At 49.1% G+C, this 19,785-nt stretch overlaps 2 protein-coding genes across 5 annotated transcripts in view; one reads left to right on the top strand and one right to left on the bottom strand.

Annotated features, from left to right (window-relative positions):
• The first annotated feature begins 45 nt into the window (after positions 1-45).
• Positions 46-15,557, top strand: NTHL1 (nth like DNA glycosylase 1). Of its 3 annotated transcripts, none has more exons than XR_012641197.1 (7): positions 46-163; positions 1,272-1,522; positions 6,637-6,807; positions 7,563-7,722; positions 12,036-12,141; positions 13,004-13,531; positions 14,625-15,552. XR_012641197.1 is itself a non-coding variant. In XM_074965020.1 (6 exons), exons 1-6 carry the CDS (start codon positions 58-60, stop codon positions 13,125-13,127), a joined length of 918 nt encoding a protein of 305 aa, XP_074821121.1. In that variant the 5' UTR covers positions 46-57; the 3' UTR covers positions 13,128-15,557. The 3 variants fall into 3 exon arrangements, 1 of the variants encoding a protein (XP_074821121.1); XR_012641198.1 differs by having other exon boundaries at positions 13,004-13,197; positions 14,625-15,548; XM_074965020.1 differs by having other exon boundaries at positions 13,004-15,557.
• NHERF2 (NHERF family PDZ scaffold protein 2) overlaps positions 15,387-19,785 on the bottom strand; it is a 92,401-nt gene continuing 88,002 nt past the window's right edge. The window contains exon 7 of one of the 2 annotated variants that reach the window (XM_074965019.1): positions 15,387-18,431. In XM_074965019.1, coding sequence (XP_074821120.1) covers positions 18,273-18,431 — 159 coding nt within the window. In that variant the 3' untranslated portion in view covers positions 15,387-18,272. The remainder of the gene's footprint in view (positions 18,432-19,785) is intronic. The other variant, XM_074965018.1, reaches the window with a different exon arrangement.

Below are 19,785 nucleotides of genomic sequence, written 5' to 3' on the forward strand. Positions count from 1 at the left end.
TAAGGCGGGGCACGTGACTGCCGCGCGGCATGCTGGGGCGTGTAGTCCAGCGGAGCCATGTGCGCGGCAGCCCCGAGTCCCCTGCTGTCTGCGGCCGGCGGCGGGAGGATGGTGACCAGGCAGCTGAGCAGGGCCCGGGGGGAGGCGGCAGCAGCAGCAATAGGTACGAGGGGTCAGAGCCCAGGGCTGCCCCCCCCTCCGCGGCAGCCCCCGAGCGGGGGGGGGGAGCGGGGCTCCCCCAGCATGAACTGGGGCTCGGGGGGAAATGGAAGTGGGGGTGCATGGAGGGAGAGGGGCTGGGAGAGATGGGGAGGGGCTGGGAGATGCAAGTGGGGGTGCATGAGGGGGAGGGGCTGGGAGATGGAAGTGGGGGTGCATGGAGGGAGAAGGGGAGAGGACTTGGGGAGGGGATGGAAGAACTGGGGGAGGGGCTGGGAGATGCAAGTGGGGGTGCATGGAGGGGGAGGGGCTGGGAGATGGAAGTGGGGGTGCATGGAGGGAGAAGGGGAGAGGACTTGGGGACGGGATGGAAGAACTGGAGGTGGGACTGGGAGATGAAAGTGGGGTGCACTGGGGGGGGCTAGGATGTGGGTTTGGAAGAGGATCTGACGTGGGGGGTGACTGGCTATGAGGGGATGTAAACTTTAAGGGGTCGCTCCCCTGCTGGAGCTGCTGCCTGCACCCACCTACTCCCGGCCCCGTGCAGTCGCTGTTGTGGGAGCGTTGGCCCAGCTAATCCAACTCTGAGCTCCTGCTCACAGAGGCTACGGGTGGAACAGCCCCATCGGGTCACCAAGCCCATCCCCAGCCGGGAGGGCTGTCGTAGACCCCACAGTAGGCGCCATTAAACGGACTCTGCCCCTGGCATGACCCAGGAGGCAAGCCGGCTCCAGCGTAGCCCTGCACTGGCAGGCACCGGAGATAAGCGCTGCCGCGGCTCAGAAGGCAGCCCTTTGTGCGTGGTCCAGCCCTGTGCAGAGGCCAGAGACGGGATAGCATGTCATGCTGTGTGTGCGCGCGGTTACATGTGAAAGGGGCCGTTTTCCAATAAGTTCTTATACAACTCATAAGTCTACACTGGAGAACTTGCCTTACTTGTATGTTGTGGACATGGTTGTGTTCCAGATGGGAGGGCTTGCGGGACAAGCAGGGAGTGGTGGAACCTTAGCCCGACTTTAGGCTGCATGGCTTCGCTGTATTGGTGTAGGGAGAAACTTGGCCCCCCTTATTCCAAAGGCTGTGATCTGAAAGTCCCTTTTTCCCTCTTTCAGGAAATCGGGCCCACAGCACGGCAGCCATCCCATCAAAGAGCAGCAGGAAGGGGAAGAAAGTCAGCGTTCTCTATGACTCTTTGGAAGGAGGCATTGCTGAGAAGGAGGAGACTGACTCCAAGAGACTGAAATGGGAGCCAGGGAACTGGAAGCAGCAGCTGGATAATATCCGGGAAATGAGACAGAATAAGGATGCTCCTGTGGATCAGATGGGGGCTGAGAAGTGTTTTGACACCAGCGCACCTCCAGAGGTAAAGCACGCAGCTCACCGTTCAACCTGAGAGCGTTAGCTGAGCAACAGACAATACTGTGCAACTTTCTCCAGCTGTAGATCTCACAGTCCTTCATACTGGAGGGCAGGTGCCCTACCCTAGTTTTACAGAGGTTCTGTGATTTGCCCAGGGATGTGTGTGTCTAGATATTTCTGCCATGGAAAATAAGTTTGAAAGGTATGAGAACTCTAGGCCATGAGAAATGGTGTAAATTCCTCTGGTCACTCAGTGAGTGGTTTATCTTGCCAGATGAATGATGAGTTCTCCTTGGCAGTTCCTTGCTGGGCATGAAGGACAAAGAAGGGCTGTTCCATGGGGTGGTCAGTCATCCCATTACCTGAACTTGACCGTCCCTTTCATCAGCCCTGATCTTGATGCCTCTGCTTTGACCTTGAGTGTTACAACTAAAGAGACTCTTCCCTGGTGGAAACCAGTATGATGAAGGGTTGCTGTGCTCCGACTTTTGCGACAGAGACTTAATCCTTTGGTCTGGAGGCCCAATGAGAGCTCATGGCAGGTCACTGTAAGATAAGGGGTGGACGCTGTTTTACTGTGGGGCCAGCGACACAGAGTTCAGCTGGGGATCCATGCCGTTCGTTTTGCTCCTCTCAGCCCTGCACACAAACAATCCTTGTATCCCCTACTGCTGCGTAGTAGGAGAGCACGTAGACGCACAGTGAGATAATTGTATCCTACAAACAAGTACTTAGAAGCCACATCCAACAAAGGCCAATGCAGTCAGCCCCATCACACAGAGCTAAGTATTTAGCAAGTCAGAAGATGAGAACTGTGGGAGGGAGACTTGCCCTCACCTCTTGCTCATTCTTCCTCCACGAGCATCTGCCCTTGTTCATTCTCTAATAATATGTTAAGTGTTAGGAACGATATGGGGGGAAAAGACACACCAGAGGAAAGAGTCTCGGCAGCTGTGTGGATGCTGCCTTCCCCCAAGTGCAAAATGTGGTGAAGGAGCTCCCTTCAGTGCCAGGCTCTGGAGACATGCTATGGAAAAACAGTGTGAATCTCCCCCGCTGTTCTCCACTTAGGCAGCAGCTCCGACATAGGGAGAGAAGTGGAGTGGCCAGCAGAGCTGTGCAAAACAGTCCTCCAGATCTGAAGGTTCATTTTTCACTCAAAACTTGAAACAGGTTTCTTAATTTTGTAGAGTTTAAGGCCAGAAGGGACCATTAGATCATCTCACCTGACCTCCTACATAGCTCTGCTAATTAATTTCCCCCAGTTACCCCATACTGACCCCTTAATTTGGGTTAGACTGAAGCATGTCAGCCCTCAGGAGACTGAACCGTTGTGTGCCAAAGGCAGAGAATAGGAGACAGGGGTGCCGCCACCACCAACATGCTAGATGCTTTAGATAGCTAAAAACCGCTCCCTGGTGCAAGTAACTTCTAGTCTGCAGCCCACAAACACTGGGAGGGGGACAGTCAGGGGTAAAAAAAAGAACTGGATAATTTCATGGAGGATAGGTCAATCAATGGATATTGGCCAAGATGGGCAGGGACTTAACCCTACACTTGGGGCAACTCTAAACCTCTGACTGCCAGAAGCTGGGAGTGGAAGACAAGTGGATCGCTGCATAGCTGCTCTGTTCTGTACACTCCACCTGAAGCTCTGGTACAGGCCACTCTTAGAGACAGGATACTGGGCAAAACGGATCATGGTCCGACTCAACATGGCAGTTCTTATGCTCTTAATGAAGAGTGATGTATGCCACATATGTGGTTTTTATTAGTGACGTGATTCTTTTTTTAATTCCATCTTAAATGGAGACACTTGCTGATGGGAAGCTTAAGGTTTGTGAGCCAGGGAGCAAGGTGATGTCTGGTTTTGAGCAGAAGCAATGGAAAAATATTCTGGTGGTCCCTGCCAATTGGTGTAGGCTGGTGGCTCATAAAGACAGCTCCAGAAATCCTTTTGGGAGCCATGGATAAGTCTCTTCTAGCTGATTAGCTCAACAGTCTCCAGAGAGGGGAACCAGCATTAAGAGGAGCTGGGAAACCCACCTCTTCCCAAAATAAATCAATGTGAGCATTACTAATGGGATTCTCTCAACATAATTTCTGGTTGTTACACTGGATTCTAGCAGGAAACTGCAATGGGGCATCTCGTGTAAAGGCGACTTGCAAGGACGGGGAGGGAAGGAAGTTGCTTGTCCCTTTTTGCTCTTCTCTGTTGGATAAAGGCAGCCTGCAGGTCTCCACACACCGGTGCCCTAGTTTAATGTAAGTTCTAAAGTGACTTCAGTTGGACCAGTGCAAAGGCTGGTTGGATACTCTTATTTTGGGTTAGCTGAAGTTCATAAGAGCAGCTTTAAGAAACTGAAATAAGCCCTCCAACCAATTAAGAGCATCCACACAGGAGTTTGCAGCAATTTTAATATGTTTAAAAACTGCTTTCAAGTTAAACTGGTGCCACTGTCTCAGGTAGAAAAGGCCTAAGCGGGTTATAGGCTGTTGCCCTCTCCCCTCAGCCCAGGAAGGATTAAATGCCTCACCCAGATTCTGTCCAGGCCCTTCCTTCCGGGCACAGTTTATTATGGCAATACTAAACTTGCAGAGTAACACAAAACCAAGCTGTTCCCCTGCCTAAAACTGGCTGCAGGGGCCCAGAGGCCTTTCTTCTTGGGTCTCTTCCTCCTGCTGCAGGCCAAACAGCTTGCTGCAGTTTCTCCTCAGCTGAGCTCTTTCAGCCTTTATAGGAAGTTGGGGGGGGGGGCGCCTTTCCAGCTGGGTCTGATTATCCCCTTTCCCAGGCCCAACCCCTTTTTCTTAAAGGGGCTCTGCCTCAGAACAGGGCTGGCTGGCCCCATTTCCCCATCGCCCATAAAGGGACAAACCACCCACTTACGCACAGCCACACAGGAGCCTTGTACTGGTTTAACTAAAGGAGTGTGAGTTTGTACCTAGAGCGCGCAAGGTCTTACAATAATAGACTTGCCGTGCCCTTTGTGTTTGAGTCTGGACATGTGGTTTGGGAGAGCTCTCGGCCTGTAACTGAAGAGGCAAAGGTGTTGGCCCTCTGCCAAAGGAACTTTTAGGGTCCGTGTCTAGATATTTGAGTTAAATAGATAGTAACAGAGTTTTAAACAGTCTGTGTGCAAATCCCTTCTCGGTTATGCTTTTTTCTTAGATGGCTTATCTGATGATGTAATCCTGCCAGTTCTCTCGTCAGCCACAGAGTTTTGCAGGATCTAAAGAGCAGACAAGACTTAAATCTTTAACACAAAGAACAAAGCAGAATTGGGTGGGGAGCAGAAGGAAACTTTCCAGGCTGCTTTTATGCACTATAAAGAAGCAAAAAAGGACACACATCTAGTATTTCTCCCCCTTCGTTCACCATTAAGAAAACATTTGTTTAAAAACGCGGGCATGCTGAGAATGGTGCTGTGCTTCCCCAAGTCCCTGGCACAGAATCAGAGGCCCAGAATGACGCAGTCCTCCAAAGGGAGCATCTGCACACATCTGCAACAGTACAAAAAACAAACCCTGGTGCAATATTGTGATGGGAGGCTGCAGGGAGACTCTATCAAATGGCATTGTTTGTGTGAAAACATTTAGATAAAGGGCAGGCTGACTCTGGTGATCTCTGCATAACAGCTCAGCAACATATACTTGAGCAGCCCACAGGGCTCCAAAGGGACGATATTGAAGATGCAACTGGGTAGATTTATTTGACATATTGCTCTTCTCATAATCTCTGGCCCCAGGACTGGGGTCATGTTCTAGTCTGAAGTCCCTAGTGAAAATGGTTAGCTTCTGCTTTAGTCTGAGACAGCGTGTGACACCGTAAAGATACATCAACCAGCACAAAGTGATACTCTGGGGTTAAAGAGAACCGCAAGTCCTCACTGGGAAATAACTCTTTTCCCTAAGGGAATAGACTTATTCCTTCCAAGATAAACCTAGGCATTGTAATAACCCCTAGCACAATAACCCTGGGCTTTTCCAGCTGCTGGCCAGAACTTTCAAGGGCTGTTTTTAGGGGGTTGAGGAGTCTGAAGCTGGAATTGTAGCCGAAATGTTCTGCAATCATCTTAGTCAGCTATGCTAGCCCCCAGCACCAGGTGCCTAGCTGGGAAGACGGGGTCTGCAGTGGAGAGTCACAGAGGGGAGGAAATTCTAGCTCAGCGGTAAAGTAGGAATTAAAGACACCACATCACATTCTGCTCCGTTACACCAGAGCAACTTCACTCACTTCAGTGAAGTGCCTCCAGACTGATGCTGGTGTGAGATCAGAATTCAGCCAACGAGGGTATTTCTGGTGACCATGCCACATGCTGGACAGTGTTATGAGGCCTGAGTCTGGAGAAACAAATTCATCTCAGTGAAATGATCTGTCCAGAGCATTTTTGATTTTAATTTCTAAGGGCTTGTCTACATGGTGAGTTATTGTGTGGTAAGTCAGCGTGTGACCCTGCAGTGCACTAGTTTGCTGGATTAGAATGTCCCATGTGAGTGACTTTCACTGCAGTGCCCATGTGGGATGTTACTGCGTGGCAAGCTGGCGCACTGTAGATCCACGCCCTGGCTGGCCCTGCACTAACCCGGAGACAAGCCCTTAGTCTGGGACTTTCAAAGAGGCCTGTGGGAATCAGACATCCAAATCCCATTGAAATCCAATAGGAGTCAGGTGGGTGTGACTTAGAAGCACAAATCCAATGGAAAGTCAAGGGCATGTGCTCCTAAATCACCTAGGCATTTCTGAACATCCCAGCTCTATCTTTCAACTGTTAAGCTTGCGGAGATGCCGATTCCACGGACATGAACTCCAGCGAGTTATTATAATAACTCGCTGTTGCTCTTCTGTAAGGAGTGATTACCTAAGAGGAAAACGTTAGGGGTTCTGGGGAGACGGAAGTCGATGCAATTTCTGACTCTTCTCGGCTGCAATCTCTTTTATTTAAGTAATAAGGTAAGAGCTGAGGCGAGGCCCACGTGGTACAGATTGATAAGCACGTCACTTGTGTGTGTCGCTGCACCCCACTGGCTTGCAGACCCCAGACCCAGAACTTTCAGGATCCCAGCCCTGACTAGTCCAGTGGTCTCTGACACTCCATCTCCCATCTCATCCTCTAGGTGATGCGCTATCAGGTTCTGCTGTCGCTGATGCTGTCCAGCCAGACCAAAGATCAGGTGACCTCGGCAGCCATGTTGCGCCTGCGGGAGCATGGTCTCACGGTGGACAACATTCTGCAGACAGATGACGTGACTCTGGGGCAGCTCATTTACCCGGTGGGATTCTGGAAGGTGAGTGCCAGACCATAGTGGTCGTGGATGGCCGCGTGTCTAAGCAGAAGTCGAATAATGCCCTTGGTCCCCAAACTGTTGGAGCTGCCTCAGGAATATCCGAGGCACAAAGAGATGAGTCGGATCGGGGTGGTTGGATCGGCCTTTGCAAGCTTCACCCCCTTCTTCCATAAAAATTATCCAAATGACTTGTGATGGCAACTGGGAACCACCTCTGCTTCAAGTGACTTGTCCTCAGTCTGTCGTTGCCTATTTATTTATCTTGACTTCTCCCAAAGCAGTGCCCCTTGTTGTTCCATTCATGCTCCCTACCTCTCTTACTCTCCTTTGCTACTCTCACCTCTTCCACTCACCTGCTAGCGAGAATTCCTCTCCTTTCTCCCTTTACGTGTATTTCCTTTTTTTTCACCCCACCATAGACCCTCATTTCTTCCCCCTTGCTGCAGGCAATCATGTATCATGTCCTGCTTACGAGAGACTCCATCCTGATCCGCCGTAATTTGGAAGCCGTATTTTATCCCAGTTTTAGCAATCTGTACCAGGACAAGAGTGCACTTGTTGGCATCATCCCAGGCATGGTTCGAGGTGATCACATTGCAGCTTCTTGCTATGTCGGATAAATCTAGGACATGGTTTGTATTTTCCTCCACAAACTCGTGTCAGTTCCCTCAAATGAAGGAAATAGTTCTGTTGTCTAGTCCGTGTTTCTCCTCTGCATTTCTTGGATGGGAACTTAGTTTGCTTTGGTTTCCCAGAACAAGGTGAAGTACATAAAACAGACGACCGCAATCCTGAAGCAGCAATACGGGAGTGACGTCCCCAGTACCGTTGCGGAGCTGATGAACCTGCCGGGAGTTGGGCCCAAGATGGCCCACTTGCTCATGGACATTGCCTGGAACAACGTGACTGGGATCGGTATGTTTTGCAGTGTGTAGGGCGCTGCTCTCCCGTGATCCGCCCACGCTTCCCAATCCTAATCTTTCCTAATCCATTGCTTGTAACATCATATTACCTTGCTCTTATAGGGAGCTTTTCAACCATAGATCTCAATACCAGAAGGATTCTAAGGCTGGTGAAGTCACTTGGGCTAGTCGCTTATTCTGCCTGGATTTACTAATTTGCAAAATGGGTCTAACTGCTACCTCCTAGGTGTGCTGATTAAACAATGCCTTTATTCTTAATTAATAATAACTAGGGATGTGTGGTGACCTGTATCGCACTTTAAGGTCCCCTGATGAAAAGCGCAAAGCAGTGCAGATGTAATTCCACGATGCCTCTGTTAAATAACAACGTATTTTTTGTTTAAACAAATCTCACTTCAGAAACGGTCCTTTAGAGCCAGCTGGAGAAGGGACCGAGGTAGTCTGATTTTTGCAACTATACTTAGAAAGAGCTTAGTTGCGGACAGTCCCTGGGAGGATTTTGTTTGAAACTGGCTGTTTTAGGTTGAATTGGAATTAATTTTAATTCCTAGCCACAAGTTTCCTTGTGGAATTGTCAGCCAAGAGGTTTGTGGCAATCAGTGTCTTTGTTTCTCTGCCCCATTTCTGGTACTGGAAACTTTAAAAAGTTGGAGGCCTAGATAGCACTGTATTCAGGTCCTGTTTCGATGTCTTCAGCTGATGGGGCTGATCATTTGAAGCCTTCTTGGATTTATAGTGGGAATGGGCCTCAGAGGCACGGTTGGATTGGAGTGAGGTTCTGGTAGCGATTGTACCCCTTCATTTTAAAGGAACGGAATTTGGGTAAGGCAGGATTTTGATTTAGCTCATCAGGGCCAGCAGGTGGCACTGCCCTCTTAGCTTTTCTGTTAGGCTAAGACGGAGCTCCAGGTATGCATCAAGGTCTGTGGGGACAGATTAATATTCCAAGTGTGTTTGGTGCTTAATCAGAGAGAGTCATGGGAAACCTGGTAATGCTACCACCTGATGAGTGACGCCTGCGTGGAGTGAAAATTCAATACCAAGTTCAACACAGGCCACAACTGTGTCTTGAAACTCGGCTTTACCAAGTGTGGTTCTCGCACTAGACTGACAAGCTTTTGAGTCTGTTGTTCCTGCTGAACAGTTAATCCGCTGTTGGGGAGGAGAGTCCAGAGGGAGCTCTGATAGCTTTCCAAGGAATTGTACGCAGTGTTTTGATTTAGGAGGCAAAGCTATACTCTTCCTGTTTACGGCGATTTCCTGGGTTTTGTTCAATTAGCAACAGAAGGACCAGTCTGTCACGGCTGATCTAACAATAGTCTACTTTTGTGCTTGGAGCCTTTCATCTGAGAGTCTCAAAGCACTTTTCAAACATTCCCTGAGCCTTCCAAACTCTTTGTGTACCATTATTAAATGCATTTCCTGGGGAAACGAAGGGGCAGCGTTTGCAGCCTGCCTAATGTCAGCTGAGGCCCCTGCAGGAAGAGAACCCAGAAGTCCTGGCCCCCAGTCCTGTGCCCTGCTAGATCACACCGCCACAAAGAAAACTGTTTATGGTGAAACAAACTGTAAGTCAAATGCGTTGGCTTTCTCACAGTGGGCAGCCTGTGGCCCCAGTCTGCTCAGAGTGATGTCGCCCTGGGAAAATCATGGCTTCCTTCAAAGCCACGTCCCACCACTTTTGGGCCATGTGTCTAGAAAGGAGCCCCCTCTCTATAGCATCCTCGTAAAATTCTTGAGATGATCAGCGACATCTCATGACTTAATCATCGTGATCCCTGCAGAGAGGTAACCCCACTTGATGCTGAGACCCACCTAGCAAACCCCTGATGCAGAGAACTCCCTCACTGAAGTCAAAGGGACTTCTAGGATCAGGCTCCCAGTGAAGAGAAGTCTTTTCGATTATGTGAATGCACGCGTGCACACACCCCTGCCCCCTCCCCCCAATTTATCATCCTTCAAGATATAACCAAAATGGCCAAACTCCCGGCAGTGGCCTTTGGGGCTTGGCGGCTGCTGTTTTCTAGCCTTCCCATATTAATCCATTGGCAGTGCAGATGTCATGGTTGCAGCTGGAAAGGGCTTTGACTTTCTGCTCAGCCTGGTTCTGAGCCATTCTGAGCTGGCTCGCATCCTTTCCTGACACCCTGTCTGGCCGTAACGCTTCAACACTGTTCTGTGGCTTGGCAGGGCTTGGGTCTTACAGTAACCCTCAGCCCTGAGTGCTGCTAACCCTGGTAGATCAGCGTTACTGCAGGGACTCCCAGTGGATCAGTGGGAACATGTGGGAGCTCGGTGCTTTGGTAAATCGGTGCACTTCTTTCGGCTCCGTACCTCGAGGGTCCTGTATTTGGAAATCCTCCTCTGGCACATTTTCCCTTGCTGCCTACTTAAAGAATAAAGTACCAGTAACTTAATTACTGGGACAAAGTACATCTTAAAACACCTGAGCATTGTTTAATTAACTCCATAATTATTGGCTACTTAATCACTGAAATACAAATATTGTAACAATCCTGACCTTTGGGGGCTATGTAGGACATGTGCTGGCTGCCTCGGCTTCAGAATGCTGCTAACGATGCTGGTTTTGACCCAGCTTCCAGACCGATTAGGGCTTTCTGTCTGAAAGATCAGCTGTGTCCCTGGGTGATGCTGCCATGCCTGCTATCCATGTAGACACCAGAGCTCCTGTGGGATTAGAGGAGGCCACAGGCCATTCTCCAGGTGTGACTCTGAAATTCACTGCCCATCCTTTGGTCTGAGAGTGCCTGAATCTTTTGACCTTGAGGGCCCCTTGCAAGCTGTTCTGTGTTGAGGGAAGTGGGGAGTGTGGGAGGGGTGGAGAATTTGGGGGAAGAGAGGGAGATTTTCATTTGGTGACGTGGTGAGGACTGGCTTTTGTAGGTATTGGGTTTTTGGGGCGGGGGGTTTGAACACACCGAAAGCGCCAAGCGCTGTGGATGACCGGAGTGGGACCGTGAGGGTTTACTGAACGAACAAACAGAAATCACAATGAGCAAACCCATTCTTCCTCTGGGGAGTCAGCATTCTGTTCATTCAGCCCTTACGGGTACAATACACACAGAAAACACTGCTACGGAGCCAGACCAATTACGATAAACGAAGTGCCCTCGTGCTGCTAGCAAGCTGACAAATACATCACCCACCTGGGCCGTTTCTGTGACCTCTGTTGTACAACCCGCATCCTCCTGGCTGTGTAGCGTTGATGGAATGAGCTGGAAATGGAAGGAGCTCTTTTTCCTTCTTGTCCATGCTCTGTCATCTGCTCCTGCATTTCTGACTAACAATCTGAGATTAGCCTGGTAGTTACCAGAACAGGGAGAATGAATAACTCTGCCTCCCCCACCCCCAAGACATTAGTCATAACTCCCAAGTAAATCTTGGTTTAATCCATGTTTTCATAGGGAAGTGCCAAAAATAATTGCTCTGAAATATGCCAGCAAGTAGCCCCAACACACGGGCAAGACGCTGGGGACATGGACTAGCTGGGCAGTGTTAAGGGTTTCTCGGACTGGCAGAAAATTCAGAGGAAAAGGCAAAGTCTTACCTTGCATTGATCTGAGAACTCCGGTCCAGGGTCCTTGAGAGAGGCAGATGGTCCAGTGAATAGGGCAGTGGCCCGAGAGTCGCTCTCACCTCTGCTGCTGCCCAGCTGTGTGACCGTGGGCAAGTCACTTCCCCTCAGTTTCCACGGCCACCGGGTGGGCATGACGCCGCCCCCTTTCCCATGGAAAGCACACTGAGCTCTGTGGATGAAAAGCACTCTACAAGAGCGCGGTGGCGTCAGTGAGACCAGCTCACACGCTCCTTGCCATCTCAGGTGCGGAGGTCGGAGGTTGCCACATATCCTCAAAGGCTAAAACCTCAGGACTGACAACCTGCCTGTTTGCAAAGGGTTCAGCTTAGGGCTGGGGATACATAAAACTAAGGAAAAAGCTACAAGCCAACTCAAGCCCCAAATCTTGGCACTTCTGAATGGCAGACTGGGAGGAGGGGGAGATTGTTTCACACTTTCACCATTGGCAAGACCTTGCTGTTCCTTCTTTATGTCAATTTATGACACCCCCACACACACACTTACTCCAGCCATGGTACCCTGCCTCCTAGGGCCCTACTTCTGGACAGCAAAAACCGACTTGGCATCTGCCCTCAGATGGAAGAACCTCCCAATACAGCCTGGTGCATCTGCTATGGGTCCTGAGTGGACTGCTTCTTTAACTCCTTAGACCCTGCTTCCTCCTGACCCAGGTGTTCCCTCCTGACTCCAACCTCTCTGCTCCCCAGGTGTGGACACCCATGTGCACAGGATTTCTAACAGATTGAAGTGGGTGAAGAAGGAAACTAAAACCCCCGAGGAGACCAGAGCGGCGCTGGAGGACTGGCTGCCCAGGTGAGGTGCCTCAGGCAACAGGGGATCTGGGCTGTTTTTCAGCTGCTGCTTGGCTCTGAAATCCTCTCACACTCACACACACACCCCCCCGACAGTCCCCTCCCTCCTCCTTATTGTAATCTTCACAGGAAACTGCCACCTGCACTCCTTTCCCCAGTACCAGCCTGCAGCATCTTTTGTTCGTTGCTGTGGTTTATGGCAACAAGCAGCTACCGCATCCAGTGCGCAGAACCCTGCGGAGCTGTTTCCTACCCTGCCCCGTGGCATTTTCAGTGAGCCTGTCCCCTCCCCTTGTCATGGCCGCAGCAGGAAAGGAAGCCTGGCATTGCAGCACATAGGCCTGGGACTTGGCCGCAGGTTATTTCTTGTTTTCCCGGGGAGCATCACTCGTTCAGTTGTTTAGACGGTTCACAGACGTCAGAGATGGCAGAGACTTTAGTCACCCCTAGTCTGTGCTGCTGGACTTGTGCCCTATTGCGCATTCTCTACTGTCCAGTTTAGTTTAACACAGCCCGAGGCCATTCCACCATCTAATCGGGGTGATCTGTCTGCTGGTCTCGTTCACCAGGGATGAACTCTGGCCGATATCTTAAATGATCAATTAGTTTCTCTGTGTATCAGAGACTCATAACAGGCGCTGAACAGGAAGGAAACCCCACCAACTGCTCCAAACCAGCGCTCCGCTCTCCGTGCAGTGGCCTCTGGAATGTGTACGGTGTAAGGCCCGGCCACGGGTGCAGTGGGGATTCGGTGCCAGTGCATCGCACAGCCAGCAGCCATATTGTGAGCTCAGGTAGAAGCCTGTCTTCAGTCCTGCCTAGCAGCAGCCTTTACAAAACTCATCTCCCTTCTGGGTCTGTAGGGATCTCTGGAGTGAGATAAACTGGCTCCTCGTGGGCTTCGGCCAGCAGATCTGCCTGCCTGTGAACCCTCGCTGCAAAGAGTGCCTCAACAGGGACATCTGCCCGGCTGCAAAGAGATGCTGAGGGAATGGCTGCTCCTCCTAGAGCAGCAGATCTGCACCAGGGTTGTGAAGCCGCTGGACTCTGAGCCCCAGTAAGACTGCATTGGGCCTGGAGCAGGGAGGGGATGGGGGAGAGGAGACCTCGTGCTGCGGAGAGATGGGATGGGAATCAGCAGCTACCCAGCAAGAGCAGATCTCTGAAGAGGAAAAGCTCTCTGAAATGCAGCCATCCTGCTGAGTCAGCTCTGCAGGCAGTCCCTGGGTGTAGGTGTCTAACACAAACACTGCGCAGGGACAGTGGGAATGGGGAAATGCTACACGCTGCAGTGTCTGATGGAGCTGGAAGGAGACCTCCGCCAGCTCGGTGCCCGGCCATGCCCGGAGTCCCTGCCTCAAGCTGGTTGGGCACAAACTGGTTTAAGAAAGGTGGGTTTTTTTATTAAGGTTTTACTGACATCTCTACAGTGCAGGAGGGAACCGTGGTGGCCTCATTCCCCAACCCAGCTGGAAGGCATAGCGACTGAGCAGGGCAAGGGCCAGCTGGAGGCAGGGATGGGAGTAATGGGCAGACCAGGCAGCAGGGCAGCAGCCCTCTATGGGGCGAAATATTACATTAAAAAGGTACAATTCGGGCTTCATAAAGATGAGCCCAGCCACCCAGACCAGGAAATTGGGGCTTTGCTGGTAGCCAAGAACCGGGGAAGCATCGAGAGTGATGCAGAGAACGGCCAGCAGGGCCGTTCTTAAGTTCAGCTTTGGCAACGCTGCCCCGCTCTGAACACACTCTCCCTGTGGGAACTGTTTTGAGCTTGGGCCCTGATTCAGGACAGCACTTCAAGCATGTGTTTCAACCTTACTGAAGTCTGCAGGATTTAAGCACATGCATAAATGCTTTCCTTTGACACCTGCCACAATGGGGATGCAAACGTAGCTCTATTTCTGATCCTGGTGCTGGGTCTGCCTTTCAAAGGGTGCTGGATTGCAAAGGGGTTTGTCAAATGGGTTTGAAATTTGGAGTGGTCAGCTATTGAATTTTGGGTGTAGGGGGAATCTGTCACAGAACCACCCATTCCTGTAGCAGCTGTGGTGGTTTGGCTTAATCAGATGATAAATATTGTTTTGACTGATCCTTCCTGTGTCCAGATTTAACCCATAAAGAACTGAGGGCCAACTGAAATGGAAACAGGAGAACACCTCAGCCAGCTTTATCACAGCTGGAGGTTGGGGGAAGGAAACAGAAAATCCCCCTAAATACTGCAGGAATTCCCCCATGGGACTCTAGTGTGCTTCCAAGCAGCCCTGCACTGAAGTCCAGAGCGTCAGAGAGATTTAGTTGCCTTTGAGGAGCTGAGCCCAAGCTGGGGGAAACTTTGCTACTGAAATGGTTAAGATTCCCCCAGCTTGTTCTTGCACAAGCATCACGCAAACTTTGCCTAGCACAGGGGCTAAATCAGCAACGGGCTGGAGTGGAAGGGCTGCTTCATTTTGTTTGCATAATACTGCGTAATCTTTATTCCAGAGCTGTCACCCACTCAGCCTACACATCACATCTGCGGTGCTCGGTCCTGACCTGGCCAGGCTCTGTGGCTCAGGTGTAAGAACTGCAGGTTGGGAGTTTCTCTGTATTAAAGGTGGGGACATCGAGCTTGTGCTTTTTCCTTTTCTTTTTTTGGCTTCTTTCTAATGTTTAATGGATGCCTGCAAAGTTATGCTCTTTCCCTGCCCCCATCCCACATCAGAAACCGAAGTCTGATCTACAGTGAGGCCTACTTAAAGCTGGAGAAGTAGCGGGTGTATAACATCAGAAACACCAAGGAAGAGAGCTGATTGAGAGAAGTGATTTTTTTTATAAACTTTTAAAATGTTTAGATTATGCCTCTTTATCCCCAACACTTGGGCAAAAAGTTCTTTGTGCTAAAGATTCCCCATACCCAGCTTTTTCCAATTAAGTGTTGAGAAATATGGATTTCAGAGTCATGAAATGAAGCCAATACTAGACATTTTTAAATTTCAGAAAGTAGTAAACCAAAATCAAACCTTTCAGGCCCCCTTATACCTCCAAAAAGCTAAAAAGGGCACCAACAATTTTCCTCTGTTGCAAGTCACCATTCAAAGCAAGTTATTAACCCATTGCAGAACTGCAGAGGTTGTTTGGCCCACTCTTCTAACCAGCCAGTGAAGGGAATGGAATTTAATAACACACACTCTTGTGCTTCCTTTCTGAAGCTCTTTACAACACCAAGACTGAAATGAAGAACAGACTAATTACCCTTTTAAGCTGTACATGGCAAAACAAAGTTTATTATTGACATTACAGTATACATTGTCTTTACAATGCAGATAACAGCTTTATACTTGTATTGGTTTTTCAAGTTAAATGTACAGAAACTGAATAATTATTATTACAGAGCTACTAGATGTCAGAAATAGCGATAAGTGCTTTAACCATGAGCTGTTTCCATGGACTATGCAGCGATAATTTTAAAATCTTCTTGGTATATATTTGCATACCTGATTTCTTTTGATCAGCATTAAAAAGAAAACACAACCATGCTATTTTCCCCTCAACTACATTGGTTCTGTCTTATGCAAGTAATATGGTATTTACAGGCTTTTAGAGAATGACTTCCTTGTTTGCTATGCTGTATTTTAACATCTACCTTGCAATGTAACTGGGGAGCTTTTGCCCCTAGCAGACACACATACTGTCTCTGGCGTGGTTGGAAGTGCAGGGATTGAAAGCAATCTGCATGTCATGAGTGTAAGGATTCTTGTGTTACTGACTTCTTAGAGTAGCAACTGTTTGTTGTGGCCAACAGCAAGCGGCCCCCCCATCTCCCCCCGTCATCAAATTGTCTTTTGAAACCACGCAAGGTAAGAGGCCAAGATGAGACTCCTGTAGGGAAGAAAAGCTCTAAACTTCTTACTAACTCTGTCCAACCTGGTGTCAGTCCCAGGGTTTACAGCCAAACACCTGCAGAGATTTCTTTCCAAGATCCTATTTGCATCCATTTGCCCCACTAACACTGTACATCCTCCCTAAAAGAAAGCCCAGCCAAAAGCCCTGTCTTCAGTATGGTCACAGCCTTGCACTTCACTGGTCCCTGCAAAGAAGCCAAAGACCCCCTGGGCAGTTGCTACAGCATCCGTCCCGTCCCCTCCTTCCCCACGGTGCTGTGATACATCCATCTACTGACAGGAACAGTAAATGTTATAAGGCACCTTTTGTAGCTCCGTATTATGAAATATACACAGAACCTTAACAAGACCATAGTGCACGAAGTCAAAGGCCACTTGTCCATTATACGGAGTCTGAGGGTAACCTGGGGCCAAAAAACTGAACCATGTGCTTTATCGTAAATACCATTGCAAATCTTATGTTCTTGCCCTAGTTTGTCATTAGTTGGGGGGGGGGGGAAAGGTGGTCATTTACCTAAACTGTCTGCCCCGCCCAGTCCCCACCCCACCTGCTTTTTTAATACTATTTTTGCCATTGTTACAAAATACACGTCAGCCAAAAAGGCTGTTTTGTTAGCTTTTGGTAAGAAGGCAACAGGAATCGTCCCGCTCTCTACGGCACCGATCCAGCCCCAGTACAACTCCACTGCCTGGAAGCCATTAGTACACGTTTAATTTACTCTTCGTTAGTGTCCCTCATTTGAAGCCCGAGGTAAGTAGTGAAGATTTTATGCTAGTTTAGTCCTGGCTATGTAAGATAGCTTTAATGGTACATTTTAACATTGAGAGCAGGGTGTTTTCAAAGAGGGGCCTAAAGCCAAAGCAGTTGTCTGCCCCGCCAGCCCTGCTGCCTGTTTAACAGTTAGGATAATACGGTGTGGACCAGCAGATAGTATTCAGTCTTCCCATAAGACAATCCACATGCCAGATCACATTGCTACAACGGGCCTGGCCCAGCCCAACATAAGACAACAGAGAGAGCTTGCTTGTTATTCTTCCAGGTTGGCAATGCAGCTGGTGAGAGATCAGCAGGAAAATGGGAGAGGTTTAAAACCTGAGTCAGAAATAGCGAAGCAGGTTCGGTTTGTGGCTTGGTTCTGAAGCCAGCATGTGAGTGGAAGAGCGGCCGCTGGATTGCTCCTGCTTGAAGCCCTGTTTTCATGAGTGCCTCCCAAAGCAAGGTCTTCAAGGATTTCCGTTCCCAGCTGATGAGACACTCACTTGTGCTTCTTTGAAGTCCGCCTGAAGAGCCATGTTTCCAGTGTCTCATTAAGTTTGTTCTCACAGGGCTTCCAATAGAGACTGGGGACAGAAATCCTTGCGTGTGGATGTGCTAACAGGAAACACAGACATTCCTTTATTGTCGGGGACGGGGGGCAGCTTATTCCCCTCCTCTCCTGCCATTTCTGCATTTTATTATGCACATCTGAGGCTTGGGTTGTTGGGTTTTGTAGGGGGTTTTTTTTGTTTTTAAGTCCTACCATTTTCTCAACACCCAGAGTTTGTTTTGAGGGGAGGCGGGGGTGGAGCACAGAAGGGAAAAGGTTTGCTGAGAAAAGGGCTTTTATTGCACTGGTTAAAGGGATCCCGGGGGACACGGTTCCAGCATTAACGAGAAACAGATGGGAAATTTTCTTTTTTACACCAAAAACAAACAAAAAACCCCACCAACCCTTCTAAATCAATAGAGAAGCCAACAAGAGAGAAATGTATAGCCACTCACCAATCTCCCACCATGAGAGTATTGAACATTGTAGCTCGAGTGGGATTTTTTCAATTTTTTTTTTAAACAAACTAGAATATTTTGAATTGAAACGAACGAGAGTGTGCAGTTTGGGAGCCCTCGGTGTGAGCCTTTTAAACAGGAATGCATAATATCCCACTTGGGATTCTGCGGCAGGGGGAAGCTCAAAATAGTAAAAACCAAAATAAAGCAGGTAAGAAGCAAAAGTGAAATCTTTCCAGTGTTCCCTCAGCAGCAATGTGGAAACCGCAGGCAGCCGGGTGAATGCTGGGAGGAGCTTTGGTCACATTTCTACTGGAATCACTTGTCCATAAAAGACACTTTTTAAAAATTTGCCTTGCAAAAAGCAACCAATGAAGAGCAGAGCACAAAGCGTCTTGGGTCAACAGCCAGGAATGGGGCTGGGGCGCGTTGGAGATGTTCAGTTTGGAGGGTGGGGAGAAGGGGAAGAGCTGCTGTCCGGGCTCAGAAGTTGCTGAAAATCTCCCGTTTCTTGTTCCAGTCCATCTGTGGAGCCCTTTTGTTCACCCGCTTGGCGCGCGCTTTCTCTTTGGCCTCTGCCGCAGTCGGGCTCAGGTTCAGGCCACTTTCCTCAAATGGGTCCTTCTTCTCAGACTCTCCCTCCTGCAAAGAGGAAGAAGACATAAGACATAAAAAGCTTTCCTGTCACTGTTCTAGTGTATTGTGGTGTAATATGCTGGGTGGTGTAGCTGTGCCCGTGGAGTGAAATGGGCATGCTTGGGTGCAACAGTGCCCCCTGCAGGAATACAATGGGCTGACTGGGGTGGGTGTATGTGTGTCCGACTACATCTCCCGCTGGATGGCACATCAGGCCTATGCCTGTGATTATCTTGCCCTCTAACGCCTCATCTACATAAAACCTTACAGAGAACTAGGGCAGATTCTCCTTAAGGGCACATGATAAGAAGCCTGTGTTTTGTGGAGCAGACCATCGAGTTTGTCAGGTTTGTGGTTTAAGTGGCGACCAGGGTGTCTTTGTGGCCAGAGATTTAATTACAGTATTGGAGGGGGGGAAATGCCCTGAAGAACGTGTTGCTGCTGTTACTGGAACTGGAAAAGCCGAAGCACAAACATGCGGTTCCGTTGCCAAAGGTGAGACGGAACCACATTTGGAAACACAAAATTAAGCCCCCAGTGACAGTAAAAGCTTGCCTAAGAGGAAGCAAGATGGAATAACGACGAGCTCTGTGGAAGCACAAACTTGCTCGTTACAATAGGGCACTGCACACCATGTTTCACTGAGGACCACGACTGAGTTCCTGGTTCGGTTACATTACGGTCTTGGTTAGCTATAGCTGTGGTGTTCAGAGTGGCTGAGAACCCTAGCTGGGTTTTTTTCAGCTGGATGGCTTTAAAAAGGTCACACCTAGCACTGCATTGCAAAGCCACCAGCTGTTACAATGCAAATATTTGCTTACAGGCGACTGAGCTCTGCCCACATGTAATGAGAATAGCACATTGGGAGCTGCCCAATAAAAAGCAGAACAATCCAACATTCTTTTTGCCAGTTCAGTGGGATATTTAGGAGAGATGGTTCCAATGCGTCTTGTATGAAACTTGATTCATAGCTTCCCCCCCTAATACTGACTGCTAGCACCTCAATAAATCCTCTGAGCAAAACCCCAATGGCCTGTAAGTTCGTTGCAGCCCTCTTATTTCTGTAATGGGCAAAAGATGGGACTTCAGATCCCTAGGGAACAATTAATACGCAGGATGAAGTGCTTTCAGCTAAGTATCTATTAGTCTTCTGAAGAGACATTTTACTGCAGGCCTTAAATTGCATTACTGCACTACCGTCTTCATGCTAAGAACAAAGATTATTTAATTGGGACTCAGTCCATTAACTTGCACTGGCAGAGCACTGGAGCACAAGGAAGCATCTTTTCTGCTACGACTTCTTTAGTTAGAACGTTCGTATCATAGACAGGCTGAATATGGAGCTTAATTTAAAGCTTAC

Source organism: Natator depressus, chromosome 10 (genome assembly GCF_965152275.1).
Source record: "Natator depressus isolate rNatDep1 chromosome 10, rNatDep2.hap1, whole genome shotgun sequence".
NCBI lineage: Eukaryota > Metazoa > Chordata > Testudines > Cheloniidae > Natator > Natator depressus.

What these genes read in the sequence shown, in the direction of transcription:
- NTHL1 (XM_074965020.1), top strand. Translation starts at nt 58, where the DNA reads ATGTGCGCGGCAGCCCCGAGTCCCCTGCTGTCTGCGGCCGGCGGCGGG. An exon ending in ACACCAGCGCACCTCCAGAG is followed by an intron (nt 1,523 to 6,636) that starts GTAAAGCACGCA and finishes CTCATCCTCTAG; the next exon opens with GTGATGCGCTATCAGGTTCT. An exon ending in CTGGAGGACTGGCTGCCCAG is followed by an intron (nt 12,142 to 13,003) that starts GTGAGGTGCCTC and finishes CTGGGTCTGTAG; the next exon opens with GGATCTCTGGAGTGAGATAA.